General features: G+C 42.5%; 1 protein-coding gene and 1 long non-coding RNA gene across 13 annotated transcripts in view; one reads left to right on the top strand and one right to left on the bottom strand.

Annotated features, from left to right (window-relative positions):
• The window catches only part of LOC137481673 (uncharacterized), a 358,787-nt gene that overhangs the window by 226,553 nt on the left and 113,698 nt on the right, over window positions 1–18,536 (bottom strand). The window lies entirely within an intron of this gene.
• Window positions 1–18,536, top strand: part of MAP2K5 (mitogen-activated protein kinase kinase 5) — a 136,046-nt gene that overhangs the window by 44,843 nt on the left and 72,667 nt on the right. For all 12 annotated transcript variants that reach the window (XR_011003580.1, XM_068203505.1, XM_068203506.1 and 9 more), the window contains 4 exons: window positions 2,650–2,689; window positions 9,263–9,331; window positions 9,425–9,506; window positions 13,139–13,200. Coding sequence is in view for 11 of the 12 variants with exons in the window: in XM_068203505.1 (XP_068059606.1) it covers window positions 2,650–2,689; window positions 9,263–9,331; window positions 9,425–9,506; window positions 13,139–13,200 (253 nt within the window). In the remaining variant the exon portion in view is untranslated. The remainder of the gene's footprint in view (window positions 1–2,649; window positions 2,690–9,262; window positions 9,332–9,424; window positions 9,507–13,138; window positions 13,201–18,536) is intronic.

Below are 18,536 nucleotides of genomic sequence, written 5' to 3'. Positions count from 1 at the left end.
ATCCCCCAAAATCCAGCTTGGTGTTGAGCATCCCCTGCAGGGCCCTGCTCAAACCCATCCCTGGCTTTAGGGTTTCTTAGGAGTGGAGCAGCTGGTTTTAGCTGATTTTTAGGAGTTTTCCTGCCATCCTAGAAGATTTTAAGTGAGTTTCCCTGAAATGTGCCCAGTTGCTGAAGGAACCTTTGGGGTTTTGCTGCTTTTCTCTGCCTGGTTCTGCAGTGTTGGGTTTGGCTGCTGCACTTCCAGAGGTGGCACCAAAATCTGGGAGATGACCCTGGAGATGAGACTTTGAGTGGGAATTTGGGTTTAATCCCCTCATAGACATCCAGGGATTGACTAAAATTCTGGCTTTCCTCGTGCTGTGCACATTGTCCTGCAGGATTTTTGTGGTTCATCCCTCAGAACCTGCATAAAGGTGTTAAATTCAGGATTTTGCAGTGCTGACTGTAGCCAAAACGATCAATTCCACCTCCCAGTCCCACAGAACATCCCAGAAAACCCCTTTTTCCTCGGAAGGGGTAATTACTGCAGCAGCTCCAGCCTAATTTGGAGCGTTGGCTGTTAATTAAAACAGCACAGAGGTGTAGGGTTGTCTTTTGGTGTAACCAAAGCTCCCGTTCCAGCTCCATTAATCACTTTACAGTTATTGTGCAGGGGAAGGGCAGGACAACTGAGATGCTGGATCAGCCTGGAGTAAACAAATTCCTGCCCTCCTGGCATCCCCCAGGCCCAGCCCAGGCTCCTGCTCCTTTGTGATCCAGCTCCCAGCCATAATTAAATGTTCAATTGGTGCTGTCAGTGCTCTGAAAACCAAACCAGGTACCTGCCCCGTGCTGGAACCTGAGCCCAGCCTTCCACGGATGAATTGGCGTGCATCATAATTAAATCATCAACTCTGCCCTTCCATTTGCTCTGAAACGGGAGAGCTCTCCCATGGAAAAAGGATCAGCTTTCCTGATGAGCTCATTAAGGTGCCCAGAGAGGTCCCAATTAACCCAGCAGAGGTGGAGCATCCCTTCCCACCCTCTCCATCCCTCGTTCCTGCTCATCCCAAACCCAGGATGTCTCCCCGCTGTTGGATTCATGGGTTCAGCTCTATCAAAGTTCCAATGGATAATTTCATTTTTTACGCTGATTTTTTCCCCCTCTGCCTTACTAAACTCTTTTTTTCCCTCCCTTAAATCTGGGAAATCATCTGAAATCCAGGATGTTTTCCCAGTGTTGGTTGATCCCCAGAGCTCATGGATTTGTGGGTTCAGCTCTATCAAAGTTTCAATGGATAATTTCATTTTTTACACTGATTTTTTTCCCCTCTGCCTTACTAAACTCTTTTTTTCCCTCCCTTAAATCTGGGAGATCATCTGACATCCAGGATGTTTCCCCACTGTTGGTTGACCCCCAGAGCTCATGGATTTGTGGATTTGTGGATTCATGGGTTCAGCTCCTGTTCTATCAAAGTTCCCATGGATAATCTCATTTTTACACTGATTTTTTTCCCCTCTGCCTTGTTAAAATCTGTTTTTTTCTCCCCTAAAATCTGGTGCCACTCCGTTGCATAAATGTTCATCCAGGAGTTATTAAATTAAGGTGAAGTTTTTAGGAATTTCCAAGCCATTACCAGAAATTAGGGGAACGCTCAGGGTTATAAATAAGATTAAATGACATTTTTGCCCGGTCTGAGGGTGATTTTACATGCAAAAAAAAAACCCCAACTGTTAAAGCTTTTCTTCTTCAGTAATAATTGCTGGAGGTACAGGGAGGTAAAATATTGGAATTCTTTAAAGTTAGTGCCACATCTCTACCAATGCTGCCATAAATCAGAGTGAGGCAGTAAAACCAGTGAAGAGGAAAACCTTTAATGGTTTTGTTTTTATGCAAAATTACATTGGATTTTGAGTTTTTTTTTTTTTTTTATTTTACTTCCTTTATTTTCTCATGTTTTCATGGTTAGAAATATTCAAGTCATTGTTTAATAGCCAATTATGGGTGTTTCTCCTCAGAAATTACGACAAACTGCTGTTGAAATACCCTGGAAAATTATTTAGGGTACATATGAACATCAGCAATAATTCTTTCTGTTTTTATATGCACCCTCTGATCATCAAATAAATGCAGAAATTGAATTTTGCCGAGGTTTTCTGTGGGTCCTTCAGTTCTGAGAAAGAATTGGCCATACTCTGTTTTAATTCCATTTATTTGGTGAAGCTGCTTGTCTCTGGAAATACCCATGGGACTGAGATAATCCTGATTTTCCGTGAAAATTCTGAATAATGGTGATGGCCTTAATTAATTCCATTGAAAGAAAACGGGAAAATGGATAAATTCAAGGTTGGACTCAAAGATTTAAGGTTGGACTTAATTTTAAATTATTCTGGTAAATTCCCATTTGTAGTTTATTTTTCTGCTGTATCAAAGCCTTCAGTGTGTGTTTTTTGTATCAAAAATAAAGATACAAACCCCGACAAAAGGCTCCCGTGTAAATATATTTTTGATCCCTTGTTTTCCTTTAGAAATGCTGGATAAAATTGAATTTACATAAAATCCATGAGGTAAAATTCATTTTTCTGTGAAATGAGTGCATTTATATTGCACATCCTCACAGAGGGAATTTTATATAATCTCAAATTCTTGAATTTTTTCCTCACCCAGGGCTCACCATGTCCGTAGTGGAAAGATCCTGGCAGTGAAGGTAAGACATTCCAGATATTTTATTTTTTCCCATTTTTTCTCCACCCTTGCTTTCCTTCCCTTCCCTCTGATTTTTGGCTCTAAATTTGATTGATTGCATTAATTAATTTATTCACAGGAAATGTATTTCTTTCTTTATTTACTGTAAATTGAGTCATTCCCAATGAGCTCAGATTCCCAAAATTCAGGATTTTCCCCCAGGGAATTGACTGAAAATCCCACATTTTGATATCTCCACGGATGTTTCCAAGGGCAGTTGGGCTCCTTGATTAAACCTGGAATTTGTGGAATTTTATGGTCAGGAAAAATCCCAGTTTTCTCTGAAATTCACTTAAAACTGGGATAAAATAATAGCAACAGCGTGGGAGCTCTTGGATGCAATTTGTGAATGAAATTACGCTTGTAAATGAAATTATTAATTATCTTATTAATGAAATTTTAATTATGTATTATATTAATTAATAGGTATAGTAATTATTATTAGCTCATCTGCACAAAAAGAAGCCAAAAAATGTAATTTTACAATGTTTTTTCCACTTGACCACTTTGTCAGCGGAGATTTGGAAAAACAAATTGTTGCATTCATGCAATTCCAGTTAATAGTTGGTGATCTGAAAAAGGGTAAATTTTAAAATACAGCCTATGGAATAATTGCTTAAAAATCTGGGAAAATAAATGGGCTTTTATTTATTTTTCCCAACCTCTAATCCATAAATTCTGGGATAATTGAGATAAACTGAGAGAATGGGAGAGGAGGAATGGTGGAAGCTGAGAGCTTAAGGCAGGATTGAAATGAAATTTAAAAATGAAAGGTTTAACGGGATTTAAATGAAATAATTCTGTTTATTGGGCAAAATTTGTGTGGTTTGACTTCAGCTTTGGGCTCAGGTGTGGCTCCAGCTGTGTAAAATTTATTAAAATTTATTAAAATTGTAAATAATTTTAGGGAGATTTTGCCCAGTTTGGGCTTTACCTGAGGATCACAGAAATCCTTTCATTCCAGTAGGAAAAAAAAATTGATTTTCCTGTGAATTCTTCGTGCTGGATTTGAAACCTGTGGAAAACACAGAAATAAAATCCTGAAAACTCCTAATTAGAGAAACTTGGAAAAGGTCTGGGGAATGTCCCTTGGAAAATCCTTCTGAGTGGTATCCAAGCTTTCCAGACTGTCAGGAGTGGTTGGGCAGGAATCCTCTGCATTCTAAGAGGACAAAAGGACAGAAAATGTAATAAATATTATTTATGATATCATTATAATACATTATGTTCATTATTTATAATGAATAGTATTTGGACAATATTTTATTAAAATCAATAAATAGATTGCTATGTTGTTATATAATGTTCTGTGATTTATTATATATTTATAAAAACAAATAGATTAATTATATATTATGTCATTATCATAATTTAATTAATATATAATGATATATTATAATGCATAATTAAATACTATAATAATATAGAATTTATAATGATATTTAATAATATAATAACATAAAATAATTATTATAGAATCGATGTATAATATTTTATTATGTATTTATTATATATTTGAATTATAAATTATGTATTGTTTATTTATTATAATTAAATTTTAATTAAAACTATCGTTGTGGGTCTAAAGAAGCTCCAGTGCATCCTGAAATGAATGGTTAGACAGGGGTTCTCTGAGTCTGAGTGACAGGCCCAGAAGGACACAAAACACAATAAATATTCTTTTTTAAGAACTTAAGCTTCCCGAATTTATCAAAAAAAGCTCCACTGCTTCCTCAAATTGGCTTTTCCAAGCTCCATCCCGGTCTGGGGCTGGAGGTGCCCTCAGACCCGGCCTGCAGGGGATGCAGGAGATGCAGGAGATGCAGGGAATTCGGGAGCGGTAGGGAATTCGGGGAATGCAAGAGATGCAGGGAATGCAGGAAGCTCAGGGAATGCAGGAGATGCAAGGAATTCAGGAGATTCAGGGAATGCAGGGAATTTGGGGAATGTAGGAGATTCAGGGAATGCAGGAGATGCTGGGAATGCAGGGGATGCAGGAGATGCTGGGGATGCTGGAGATGCAAGGAATGGAGGGGAATGCAGGGAATGCAGGGAATGCAGAAGATTCAAGGAATTCAGGAGCTGCAGGGAATTCAGGGAATGCAGGCATAGCAGGGAATTCAGGAGATTCAGGGAATGCAGGAGATGCTGGGAATGGACGGGAATTCAGGGAATGCAGGAGCTGCAGGAAATGCAGGGGATGCAGGGAATTCAGGAGCTGCAGGGAATTCAGGGGAATCCAAGGAATGCAGGAGATGGAGGGAATGCAGGAGCTGAAGGAAATGCAGGGAATCAGGGAATGCAGGAGATTGAAGGAATGCAGGGAATCAGGGAATGCAGGAGCTGAAGGAAATGCAGGGAATCAGGGAATGCAGGAGATTGAAGGAATGCAGGGAATCAGGGAATGCAGGAGCTGAAGGAAATGCAGGGAATCAGGGAATGCAGGAGATTGAAGGAATGCAGGGAATCAGGGAATGCAGGAGATTCAAGGAATTCGGGGAATGTAGGAGATTCAGGGAGTGCAGGGGATGCAGGGGATGCAGGGAATTCAGGAGCTGCAGGGAATTCAGGGGAATTCGGGGAATGCAGGAGATGGAGGGAATGCAGGAGCTGCAGGAGATGCTGGGAATGGGGGGGAATTTAGGGAATGCAGGAGATGCAAGGAATTCAGGTGATTCAGGGGATGCAGGAGCTGCAGGGGATGCTGGGAATGGGGGGGAATTTAGGGAATGCAGGAGATGCAAGGAATTCAGGTGATTCAGGGGATGCAGGAGCTGCAGGGGATGCAGGCAGGAGGGAGGAGTCCCCCCTGGGCAGGTGAGTGAAATCTCCTCCCTGGGGCCAACCCCGTTCCCAGCAATTCCAGCTCCTTTCCCTGGAGCCCCCAGGGCTGGGTGTCCTGGGGGACGAGGAGATAAAACCTGGAGATGTGGGAATGGGAACTCTGCAGTGTTCTGCTCCTGCTGGGCCTGCTGCATTTTATTGTATTGTATTGTATTTTATTTTATTTTATTGTATTTTATTTTATTTTATTTTTAATATTTTATTTGATTTTATTTATTTAATTTCATTTTTATTATTTTATTTTATTTTTATTCTATTTTATTTTATTTCATATTATTTGAATTTTTTTAAATTTTTATTATTTTATTTTAATTATTTTATTTCAATTCAATTTATTTTATTTCATTTTATTTTTATAATTTTTTATCATTTTATTGTAAATTTATTTTAATTTTATTTTTATTTCGTTCGGTGGGAATTTAAATATTTGGGGATACTAAATGTAAAATTGGGTTGTCGTGGTTAAAAGTAAGGTGCTGATGAGCTGGAGGTTGGGAGGGCTGCTCTGGTGGTGATTGTGGAGTTGCTGTTTAAAAAATTGCTTAAATAAATTATTAAATATTTCTGTAAAAATGTGTATTAAATGTAGAAAATATAGAAAATAACATATAGTACACATTATATATTTTATCTATATTATAAATAATTTATTTAATATATAAAATATCATATATTTTAGATATATATATAAAAATATAATTTATATTATACATTAAGTTATATACAATGGTATTATAATGATACATAATTCTGATTATAAATAGTAACAAACAGTAATTAATTAAATTCCTTCTATTATATATTATATAATCTATATTATAAATAATTTATATCTAATATATTTTAAACTGTATATACTTGTATTATAATTACACATAATTATGATTTTGCATTGTAATAAAAAATAATTCATTAAATTTCTTCTAATATATGTTATATAATCTATATTATAAATAAATTATATAATATATAGGCATATTATATATTAAATTATATGTAATTGTGTTTATATATAATTAGACACAATTATGAGTTTACCTAATAATAAAAAGCAGGAGGTAGGAATGTCACTGAGGGATCTGGGAAAGCAGAATTCTGCATTTTGGGGTTTTTTAAATAATAAAACACAGATTTAATTGCACAAGATAACCAAAAACCTGTTGATTCCAGCACTTCCAGCTGCTGTGTAATGAACCCAGTGCTAACGCCCCGTAACACAATCCCCCAGTGTTGCACCAAATTCCTAATTTTACAAAACCTTAACCTCCAGAGGACTTTCTCCCTTTTTCCCGGTGACTTTTTCCTGTTTCAGGGGGGAGATCCCAGTGAAAACCCCGAGTCTGCAGTGCTTTTTGCCTTTCCCCCACCGCTTTTAGCTGGAATTCCATTCCATTCTCATTTTACCCTGCCCCCAGTACCCCAAATTTCCTTTGAGCCGCGCGTACCGTAGGAGACAACGATGTCTTAATGAAAACAAAGCAGAACATCTGAATTTGACCTGTGCTTTTTGCTCTGCTTCCCTGCAGTGGAGGCAGCGAGTGGATTTAGGCCCCCGTGACAGCCCGTGATGAATTGCTGCGTTTATTCTGGATATTTTAACGGCCTCTCCCTAATTCCGATGGAGCAGGGAGTGAATGATAATTCGCTCACTCAGCTCCGGCTGACAGCTCAGCCTGCTGGGTGCTGGGGGGAGCCCTGGAGATGCCTCAGGTGCATCCCTCTCTCCAGACTTCACCCTGGGCATGAGTGGGGCTCCAAAATCGCTGAATTTTGGGCAAAAAGTCCATTATGAAGATGCAGGTTGCTCAGGAAGATTAGAGGACTTCCCAGAGGAGTTGCATGCTTCTGGTCCAACATCCATTCCCAGCTCAACCCCAAAGTTCACCCTTTTCCCTGGGCCTGAGGGCTCCAAAATCACTGAATTTTGGGCAAAAGCTTTACTGGGAAGATCAGAGGGCTTCCCAGAGGACTTGCATGTCGTTTAAATTCATTTTTAAAAAGTCCTTCTGGTCCAACATCCATCCCCAGCTCAAGCATTTCACCCAGGTGTGACCCTGGTGTGACTCAGGGGATCCCAGGGAAATAACGATCGGTGCTGCAACATTCTTGATTTAGGGGAAAAAAAAACCAAACAATTATTGAATGTTCTCCATCCCTGGAGTGCCTAAGGCCAGGCTGCAGAGGGCTTGGAGCACCCTGGGATGGGGGAGGTGGAATGAGATCCCTTTGAGGGCCTTTCCCACCCAAACCATTCCAGGATTGCAGGAATTTGCATCCTGACCTTCATTCCCAGCTTCATCCTCAGCAGCAATTACTCTGAGGAGATACTTTGGGGTTTTTTTGGGTTTTTTTAGGTTTTTTTGCTTTAACACAGTTCCAGCCCATGCTGGAAAATGTCACCTCATGAATCCCTGGAAGTTGTTTTTACCTCTACAAAATAGGTTTGGAAATTTCATATAGAAGGAGATGATAAATGCAGGTTAAGGTGAGATATAAATATTTTTTTTCCTCTTTTTGTGCTGTAAATAAAGAAATTTCCTCCAAGGCTTGGCATCAGGTGGGGTCACACAGGCCACACATTTCCAGCTGGAAGAAAACTGTAAAATAATTCTGGAGAGGAGGTGATTCACCCCTAATTAATTTTGGGGTGAAATAATCTTGTAATTCCTCTGTCTGTGCTCTTCCCTTGGTGTCCTGACCACCTGGAAAGGCAAAACCTTTCTTTCCCAGGTTATCCTCATTATTGGGATGTTGGTAATTAGGGTTAATGCAAATGAGCCCCAGACCTTTCCTCATTCTAGGCCTGGCTTGGGGATGTCAGGGATATTTTTGATCCTGGGCTCAGAGAAATTCCTCGCTGGGATTACAGGTGAGTGAGATAAAATTTTGATTTGACACCACTGACAAGATGGAATTTGGTGAAATTCAAAGAACACCTCTGCTGGGATCCCAGCAGATGAATTTCTGAGCTTTTCACACTGGAAAAAATGAAAGTGAATATTGTTGGCAAATGATTATTGATCTGGACAAGTGTGTTAAATGTTTCTTGGCAGCCCTGTACTCCACTTACAATTTAGTTTAGTGGCAGCTTTTATAAATAACCCCGGAGCAGCTCTGGGAAGAGGCAGGTTATTGGTTTTTCCTGGAGACAGATTTTGGAGCTGTGTTGGAAATGGGCTCCCCGTGTTCTGTTCTGTTCTGTCAGCACTATTCCTGGAGTGTTTATTCTGCTGATTCTGAAAACGGACTGAATTCTGCTTCCCTTCAGCTTGAAGTATTAAATACTTTAATGAAGTATTAACACTGAAGTGTTGGGTGGGGGCAGACTGAGCCTGCCTCAAAGCACTGAGGCCAGTTTGGTTTGTAAAGCAGAGCTTAATAATTGGGTTCTCAAGTCTTCCAAGAACTGTGGCAAGAAATTCTGTGTTCAGTTTGACCTTCAGTGCCTGAAAAATCCTGGGAATTTCCAGCTCCAGGAAGTGCAGCCCACTTTGGCTGCAGTCCCTGGTGCTTTGGTCCTGCTGGGCAGTTGGGATGGTGAGAAAATTTCCTCCCTGTTAAAATATTCTTTCCACCTGTTCCTCTCCTTCTTGTTACCCCACAATGATCATTATTCCATGGATCTTCGGGGGTTTTATTTTGAATAATTCACTTCCCTTTCACATGAGCTCTGTGTATTTCTGTGTTTCAGGTCATACCCTTGGATATAACACTGGAGCTCCAGAAGCAGATCATGTCAGAGTTAGAAATTCTTTACAAGGTATGTGGATTTTAACATTGGAATTATTTTTACCTCAGTCTTCTTACAGCAGATTTTAAAACAGCCTCATGCTTGTCTCCTCTCTTTTCCCAGTGTGACTCCTCGTATATCATAGGATTTTATGGTGCTTTTTTTGTAGAAAACAGGATTTCATTGTGCACAGAGTTCATGGATGGTGAGTAGTGGATCCAGTTTGCTTTTGATTGCTAAGTAATTAAATGAGAAAAGATTTTTTTGGTAGATTGAAATGCAACAGTAAGACTCAAAAATGTGGAGTATTAATAATATTGCAGGTAATTAAGAAACCAGAGCAGGTTGGAATTGGGGTTGGGAGATATTCTGCATTTTCCCTGCGTGGAACTTCACTTACTTTTATGGAAAATGTAAATAGAAGAGGAATAAAGGCAGCCTTAATTTGTGGTTTGATATTTGAGCCTCCCGTGCAATCTGTCCTCGCTGACAAAACAGCTGTTCCTCACTTGTAGTGTTTTGATAGCCAAAACAGCTTTTCCTTTCAAGAAATCTATTAACCCAATGTCCTGGGTGTTTGCAGTGGAAATGGTCTCTTAATTACCAGGCAAGGAGTTATTTTCCAGCCCAGCTGTTTCCCAGCTCGCTGCCGAGTTCCTTTTGGAGTCCCTTTTGTTCCTCCCCACGAGAATCCTCGCCCCAAAGCCATCCCTGACCCCACAGCCTGGCACTACAGAGGTGTGCCAGCCCTTTGCTGGGGAATTTGGGATATTCCTGAGGAGGAGCAGGGACAGTGCCCTGGTGCAGCAGTCTGTGACCCTTTCTGGTGTGTGAATTTGGGATATTCCTGAGGAGGAGCAGGGACAGTGCCCTGGTGCAGCAGTCTGTGACCCTTTCTGGTGTGTGAATTTGGGATATTCCTGAGGAGGAGCAGGGACAGTGCCCTGGTGCAGCAGTCTGTGACCCTTTCTGGTGTGTGAATTTGGGATATTCCTGAGGAGGAGCAGGGACAGTGCCCTGGTGCAGCAGTTTGTGACCCTTTCTGGTGTGTGAATTTGGGATATTCCTGAGGAGGAGCAGGGACAGTGCCCTGGTGCAGCAGTCTGTGACCCTTTCTGGTGTGTGAATTTGGGATATTCCTGAGGAGGAGCAGGGACAGTGCCCTGGTGCAGCAGTCTGTGACCCTTTCTGGTGTGTGAATTTGGGATATTCCTGAGGAGGAGCGGGGACAGTGCCCTGGTGCAGCAGTCTGTGACCCTTTCTGGTGTGTGAATTTGGGATATTCCTGAGGAGGAGCAGGGACAGTGCCCTGGTGCAGCAGTTTGTGACCTGTGCTGTGTGTGAATTTGGGATATTCCTGAGGAGGAGCAGGGACAGTGCCCTGGTGCAGCAGTCTGTGACCCTTTCTGGTGGCTTTGAGGGGTTTTTGTGACAGATGCTGTCCCTGTGTGTCTCAGGCTTTTCCCAACTTTCCCCATGGAGCCAGAGCCTGCTCTCCCACCAGGATTTCCCCAGGAACCAGCATTTAATGCCCTTGCCAGGTTTTCCACAAAGGTTCAGTTAAGCTGGGTATCAAGGTGTGGAAGATCTCCCAAATAATTCACTTTGTGGCAGGAAAAAAAATCCCCAAACCCATTAACATGATTTTAACAGGGAAAACAAAATGCACCATAAACCCTAAAGGGCTTTACCCATCAGAAAGGAAGAATTTAACTTGTGGGTGTGGGTTTTTTTAATAAAACCTTGAATAAAACACTTTTTCATCCAGAGAATCTGAGGGAACGGAGTGCAGCCAGCACTGGGAGGGAGGTGCAAGTGTAAAAGGGGGGAAAGAAAAGTAATAACATGATTTTTAACAGGGAGAAAACAAAATGCACCATAAACCCCAAAGGATTTTACCCATCAGAAAGGAAAAAGCTGCTCAACAATTTTTTGAGGCTGCTTTACCTTCCTCCTAACCCTGTCTCACAACAAAAAATGGAAAAGTACATCCTAGTAAGTGCACTAGGGGTTAACCAACACTAAAACCCAGCACATTAATTAGTGCATTAGCCAAAAAATTTCAAGTCATCAGACCAAAACCAAATTACACCTTCAACTACCACAGCCCTGAGGCTGAACTGGCCTGGATCTCCCCCCTGCCCATCGATTTTAAAGAGCAGCAGAGATGAGAAATGAGTTTTTCTGGGCTTTGCCCCTTTGTATTTGGAATAAAGTTGATGTTCTAGATAAAGGTGCTGAAATGCCTTGTTGCTTTTCACTTGCTGGCCTCTTGCCCTTGAAAGTGCTGGATTCCTGCTCAGTTCTCCTTGGAAAAGAGGATGTGCAGGTGATCAAGGTGATCAGAGTGTGCCTGGATGTCTCTACAGCTCCTGGATGTCTGTACAGGGAGCTGAAGTTTTTGGATTTGGAAAAGTTTGGTTTTTTTACAGATTATTTTTTTTCCCAGAAAAACTCCTGATTTCCACTTTTTTTTTTTTTTTTTTACAAAAAGGTGCTTTCCTTCATTTTTCCTGCCAAGTTTGGCATTTTGGGGTGTGAAGAGGCTTTTTTTGGTACAAAATATAAGGATATAAAGAACCAGCAGCATGTGATTTCTGTCTGGGTTTGTAGTGAGCAGTGAGCATCTGTGCAGCTCCAACCTCAAATTTCCATCCTACAGCATTTATATTTCCTTTTAAAACTGGGATTAATTCTAATCCATGGGCAGTGTGGACAACACCAGCTGAAAGATAAAATTAGTGAAGGAAGGGAGTTTCAGCCCCTTGGAATCAAAAGACAAACTGAGTTTGTTTCTGACAGTGGAGACGACGAGGGATAAAAACCACCAAAAACCCCCAATATCCCACCCCAACCTCCTCTCTTTCAGTTTTTCATCCTCTGCCTGCAATTTCTTTGTCCATTTATTTACTTCATTTGTCAGATTGTTAATTTGAAATTTCTTTCCTTGCCTTAAGAATTTGTATTTCAGCCCAGGAACATTTTGGACTGTGGTTTGAGCGTGAGGTTTTTTTGTTTTGTTTTGTTTTGTTTTGTTTTTTTTTGCAGGAGAGAAGGGAGGTTTCCCAGTCCCTTGGGAATTTCTGTAGGGCTTTTAGAGGGAATCCCATGTCCCCAGGAATGGGGCATGCTCACAGGGCTGTGCAGGGTTCTTTTCCATTCTGGATTTACTGGGAAAACGTCAACTGCTTCCCCAGGAACTCCAGGAATTTTATTTCAGGTGTCGGTGTGGACACGGCCAAACCCTCCCTGGTGTGATGTCAGGAGGAGATGGCTTTAATCATGGATATAAAATGGATATTTATATCCATTTCAATGGCTATTTATACCTGTTTAATTGGATATTTATATCCATTTCAATGGCTATTTATATCCATTTAACTGGATATTTATATCCTTTTAATCTTGGGTGTAAATGTTGGCTACCACAGAATGGTAGCACCAGCTTTTGAGGACAAGAGCTGGGATACTTTGGACCTTGAAATCTGCTTTTTGGGATAATTTTGTTATCCCCAAGACAGTTTTCCACGTGCTTTGGAGTTCTTTAATGTTGATATTTGTGACTGGAAGGTTTTCTAACATTTTGTCACTGCTGCTTCCTGAGTATCAGTGCTACAAGCAAAAATCAGGGATGTGGTAAGAAGCTCCCCGAGTGCTGTTTTGTGTGTTTATGCAGAGTTTGGGAGGTTTTTAAGGTCAGTTATTTCTGCCACAGTTATTGCTCTGTCACTGATGGTGTTTTTATTAATAACCAAGGCCTAGAAAACCCTTGGGGCTTCAAATCTGGGGCACTGTTTCATCTGGCACCACCTGAGCACGTGCTGTTTGTCCCTGCAGGGGGGTCTCTGGATGTTTATAGAAAAATTCCAGAACACGTTCTCGGAAGGATAGCGGTGGCTGTGAGTAATTTATTGCTTTTTATCTCTCAGTTTTTGACTGTGGGGGTGAAAAATCTGGATTTGGGTGTTCACTGGGAGGCCGGGGCAGCTCCAGGATCCCTGTGAGAGGAGGGTCCTTCCTCTCTCCTGCTCCTCCAAACCATCCCCTGTGCTCAGGGGCTCTGGGATGAAGGAAAACTTCCTTGGGAATGACCACCACAACCTCCGGAGGTTCATGGGATCTGAGAGGGATGGGACTTTCCTGAGGAAAAGGTGGGAGCTGGGATGGTCCAGCCTGGAGAGGAGAAGGTTCCAAAGAGAGCTGGAGAGGGACTTGGGACAAGGGATGGAGGGACATCACACAGGGAATGGCTGCGGAGTGAAAAAGTGGAGATTTAGATGGATTTTGGGAAGGAATTGTTGCCTGTGAGGGCGAGGAAGGACTGGGATGGAATTCCCAGAGCAGCTGGGGCTGCCCCTGGATCCCTGGAAGTGCCCAAGGCCGGGTTGGATGGGGTTTGGAGCAGCCTGGGACAGTGGGAGGTGTCCTTGCCATGGCAGGGGTGGCACTGGATGGGATTTAAGGTCCCTCCCAACCCAACCCATTCCAGGATTCTGTTACACAAATCTGTGTGAAAGGATGGGGTAAATTGAGCGGGATATAGAAACAATAGAATTTGCTGGAAATCTGTTTGGTCACGTCCCTTCTTGTCAGCATTTCTTCCCATCAGGATGGAACAGTGCTTTTAATCACCTTGATTTATTGAATTCTTTCTTTAATCAGCCCCTTAAGCCCTTCTGCTCTCTCTGGTGCCTTCAGGAGGTGGCTCAGGAGCCCTCTGGGTATCCTTTGTCCCCGAGTGTGTGATTTCCATCCTGGCTGTCCTTATTCTGTCCAGAGGGTTGGTTTTCCAACCCCCTCTCTCTTTGGTTGCTCCATGGGTTTTCCTTGAGGGCTTGGAGGGTTGAGTTGGTTCCTGCCACCAAAATGCAGAGGCAGAACAGATTTTCTGTGTTCTGCTCAAGGCTGGTGAGGAGGATGAGGTTTTTCCCTTGGCACAAGCCAGAGCTGGCCACGGGCTGGTCTCTCACCCCTTCCACACCTGAGCAGCTCCAGGGAAGGGTTAATTGGGGTCATTTTTGGGGTGGTGAGGCTGTGCTGTCAGAAGAACCCTCAGATCTCCTGGGTTTGGTCTTGAGGTGTTGACACTGGGATCCTTAAAGCCCCTGGTTGCTCATCCTTGGGGCTCTGCAGCCTTCAGCTGCTAAAAATTCACTGGCCATGATTGAAAACTCAAATTACAGAGCAACAGAAAATGTACAAGTTCAAAAAAATCCATCTTTCCCCACAGCCGAACAGAGGGTAATGACCACTGTCTCAGTGGATCTCACCAGGGAAGGAGATACCTCAAAACAATTGCCAAATACAAGGAATACTTTGATAACTTAAGCAGTTTAAAGCATAACAAAGTTATTCTATCATGTGCCATTTAATTAAGTGCTGGCTTTTCACATTCATTATACATCAAGCTGACAATTTAAATCCTTTAATCCAACACAGGCAGCTATTTAGTCTCTGTTCATTGTAATTCACAGCTCTCCTCTCCTCCTAATTTGTGTGGCCTGCCCAGGGTGATGAGCATCCCTCTCTGATGCTGTTTCCTCTGAGCAGCTTCAAATCTGCTCATTATGTACCTGGCAGTTCCTTGTGGAGTTTGAGTGCTTTTCACCTCGGTTCAGAGGGAAAATCTTTCATCTCCTCTCCCCTCTGGAGCAGTGAGTGGGAAGTTGCTCACAGTACCCCATTTTCCTGGGATGGGCTTCCAGCATTCCTTTGGCTGCTCATTCCTTCTCCTTTTCCTGATCTTGGTGTGGGTTTAATCCATCCACACCTTGGTTTTATCTCTCCCCCATCCTCCCCTTGCTATTCCACAGGTGTTCTCCTCCAATTTTCCTCTCATCCCTAATGCTGCTGCTCCAGCCCCACCTTTTGTGTCTCCATATCTGGATTTTTTCATTCCCCTCGGGGTCATTTTGTCCCTGATCAGTCAGCCTGGGAGCCTGACTCCCTGACATGGATATCTCACTTTTCCTAGTTATTTTATTTCCTGCCTGGGAGCCTGACTCCATGAGGTGGAGGTTTCACTTTTCCTAGTTTTTATTCCCTGCTTCCTGTGCCCACTGCAGAGCAGGGGCTCAGGAAGGAGGGGAACAAAGGAGCTTCAGAGGAGTGAAGCTTCACCCTTTTCTGCTGCTCTGGGAGCAGAAGGTGAGCACTGAGGCTGAACCAGCCCTGGCAGCTCCTCTGCTCTGGTGCTGATTTTTGGCACAGTGGAATTGTTGGAAGGAGGCAGCAGAAGCCTTTTGTTTTCCCTGGAATTTCTCTCTGGCTCCTTTGAGCCTCCCCACGCTGTGTCTGAGGGGGCAGCAGAGCCTTTTTTGGGGGCTGGGGCACCTTTGTGCTGAGTCCTTGTAATCCCCTTGAGCACCTTGGGATCACCCAGACCCTGGGGTTGCTGAAGGAGGAGAGTGCCAGACAAAAGCTGCAGCTCCATGGATGGATTTTGTAGACAAAACCTGCAGATTCCATTTTTTCCCCCCAGTTTGTTTTTGTTTTTTTTTTCCCTTATGTCCACAGTCATTTTATTTTTTTTATTCTCCCAAGGCATGTCCAGTGCATGGATCTATGGAAGCTGCTTTGTAACATGTGTGACCTGCACATCTGTTAATTGCAGTTTGTGGAAGTTTTTAAGTGAAACTGTTTCCAGAGGAAAAGGATGCAGCACATGCAGGCATTCCCTGCATCCCAGCATTCCTCTGGCTCCAGCTTTGGGATTTCTGGGCTTGGACTCGTTGATCTGGGAGGGCTTTTCCAACCCAAACGGGGACCACTGGGTTTGTCTTTCTCATCTTCTGCCCTCGCAACCAGACTTGGCATGGATGTGGAGCAATTCCAGAGAGGCCCCAGAGCTGCTCCAAGGGCTACAGAGAGCTGGGAATGTTCCCCTGGAGAAAGGAAGGATCCAGGGAGGGCTCAGAGCCCCTTGCAGGGCCTGAAGGGGCTCCAGGAGAGCTGGAGAGGGACTGGGGACAAGGGACAGGAGACAGGGAATGGTTTCCTGTCCAGGGTGGCCTTGGACATTCCAGGGATCCAGGGGCAGCCACAGCTTCCCTGGGCACCTGTGCCAGGGCCTGCCCACCCTGCCAGGGAGCAATTCCTTCCCAGTGTCCCATCCAGCTCTGCCCTCTGGCTGTTTGAAGCCATTCCCTGTGTCCTGTCCCTCCATGCCTTGGGAATTGTCTCTCTCCGTCTTTGGTTTTGATTCCTTCAGGCACTGCAAGGCCACAGTTGGGTCACCCTGGAGCTTCTGTTCTCCAGGCTGGACAATCCCAGTTCTCTCAGGAGATGTGGAGGGATCTCTGCCTTCACCCTAAAATCCATGCCTGTTCCCTTTGTGAGACACCATCAGTGAGAATGGGAAATCTCTCCAAATCCCTCTCCTTCCTCCTGTTTTTATTTGTATGGAGAGCTGGAATGATTTTTGAAGGAAAAGCAGATTTTGGGAGCCCCAGAGTGATGCTGTGGCCACTCCTGGGGTGGTGCTGCTCCATCCTGAGCTGGGCTGGGGCTGTCAAACCCTCTCTGCCTGGGCTTGCCACTTCACACATTTATTTTCCCTCCCATACCTGGAGCAGTGACATTGTGCTCTGTGTTCTGAGCACTGCTGTTGATTGAAGTTCTCCCTGAAAGGATGTGCACTTGAACTGTCAGCAGAGTGAGAGATTGACAGCAGGTGGAAGCACTTTTTGTGTCAAGGCTTTGTCAAGGCATTGTTGTAAAACCTCCTTTACTGAATACCAATAATTCCTGCTCCAGCTTCAGTCAAAAGATTCTCCCCTCCAGTTTTAGAATAATATTTAATGCTTGAGAGTCCTTCCCTAATAGGCAAATGTAAGGGGAGTGAGTAAGAAGCTGAGTCCATTTGGGGGGCTCCTGTGAGCAGATTTACAGCCCAGGATAAAGGGAAAAACTCCTTTTTTGTTCCTTTGTACACCCAGAGAGGCTGAAGGGAGAGTTTGCTTAATTCCATGGCTTCCCTCACTGCTTACCCAGCACATGTTCCATAAAAAAGATGTTTAATAACTCACAGCTGTTGATTTGTTTCCTGAGAAATGTTTCCTTTTTCTTAAAATGGAAGCTTGCTTTAAACTAAATAATTTCCTATGGTTTTAAAGATTTTCAATAGTCTAAATACATTTTTCATAATCAGAGAGTTTACTGTTCTGAAAATCCCTTTGGCCATTGGAGGAAGCTTGAAATGTTGCATCTCCTTGATTTAGTTTTGCATTGGTACAACACTTATTATTATTATTTATTTTATTTATTAATAATAATAATAATTTTATTATTTATATTTATTTGCTTGTTATTTGTTATTTATTATTATTTTAATATTATTGCTGGTGTAATTATGTCAAAAACACTGTAGATAGAATTTCCATTTGCTTTTCATAAGCCATGGAATCATGGAAATATTAAGGTTGGAAAAAAATCCTTTAAGATCATCAAATCCAAGCTTTTTGAAAGGCTTGAGGTGAACAAGCCACACCTCTGGGCAGGCAGAATTTGACCAAAGCTTTTGTTGAAGGTAAAAAGCATCTGAAGCCCGGGGATGGTTGGATTTGGAGTGAGTTTACGGGAGGAATTATCTCCTAGAACAATTTATTTGGGATCTACCATCATTATTTGCTCTACGAAAAGATTCTGATTCCACCAACATCATTTTTTTTATAGAATAAATTTTAAGTTTTGAAAGAGTTTCTAATCGAAGAGGAAGGCAGAAAATTACTGTGCTCTCTGCTATCACTCTGTATCATTTTTAGCACTTCTGCTCGATCACTGCAACATAAATAATTTCATTTTGGGCTACTCAGAGCACAAAAAATGAATTGTCTTGACTGCAGAACTCACACAGCTTTAGTGTCAGTGTCAGAAATGCTTCATTGTTCTGGAGATCCGCGAGGAAAACCTCTTGGAAATGGAATTAAATTTCACCTCAGAGATGGAGAGTGTTTAAAAGAGCCAGCAGGGATGGGCTGGGGAGGTCAGCAGTGGCTGGAATTTTGTGGTTGCGGTTTTGTGCTGGTTGAGTTTTGTACTGCAGTAACTGGGTTTGGAGTTTGGCTTTAACAGCTTTGGTGGTGGAAGGAGCAAATTTTGAAACCTGCCCTGGTTTGGGAGCTGTATTCACTTTTAGGAGTTTATTTTAGGAGTTGTATTTCCTTTTAGGAATTTCCTTTTAGGAGTTGTATTTCCTTTTAGGAATTTCCTTTTAGGAGTTGTATTTCCTTCTAGG

The sequence above is a fragment of the Anomalospiza imberbis genome, chromosome 13, assembly GCF_031753505.1.
Source record: "Anomalospiza imberbis isolate Cuckoo-Finch-1a 21T00152 chromosome 13, ASM3175350v1, whole genome shotgun sequence".
In the NCBI taxonomy this organism is placed as follows: domain Eukaryota; kingdom Metazoa; phylum Chordata; class Aves; order Passeriformes; family Viduidae; genus Anomalospiza; species Anomalospiza imberbis.
Note: the sequence above shows the minus strand (reverse complement) of the source record. Positions and strands in the feature narration are given on the sequence as shown.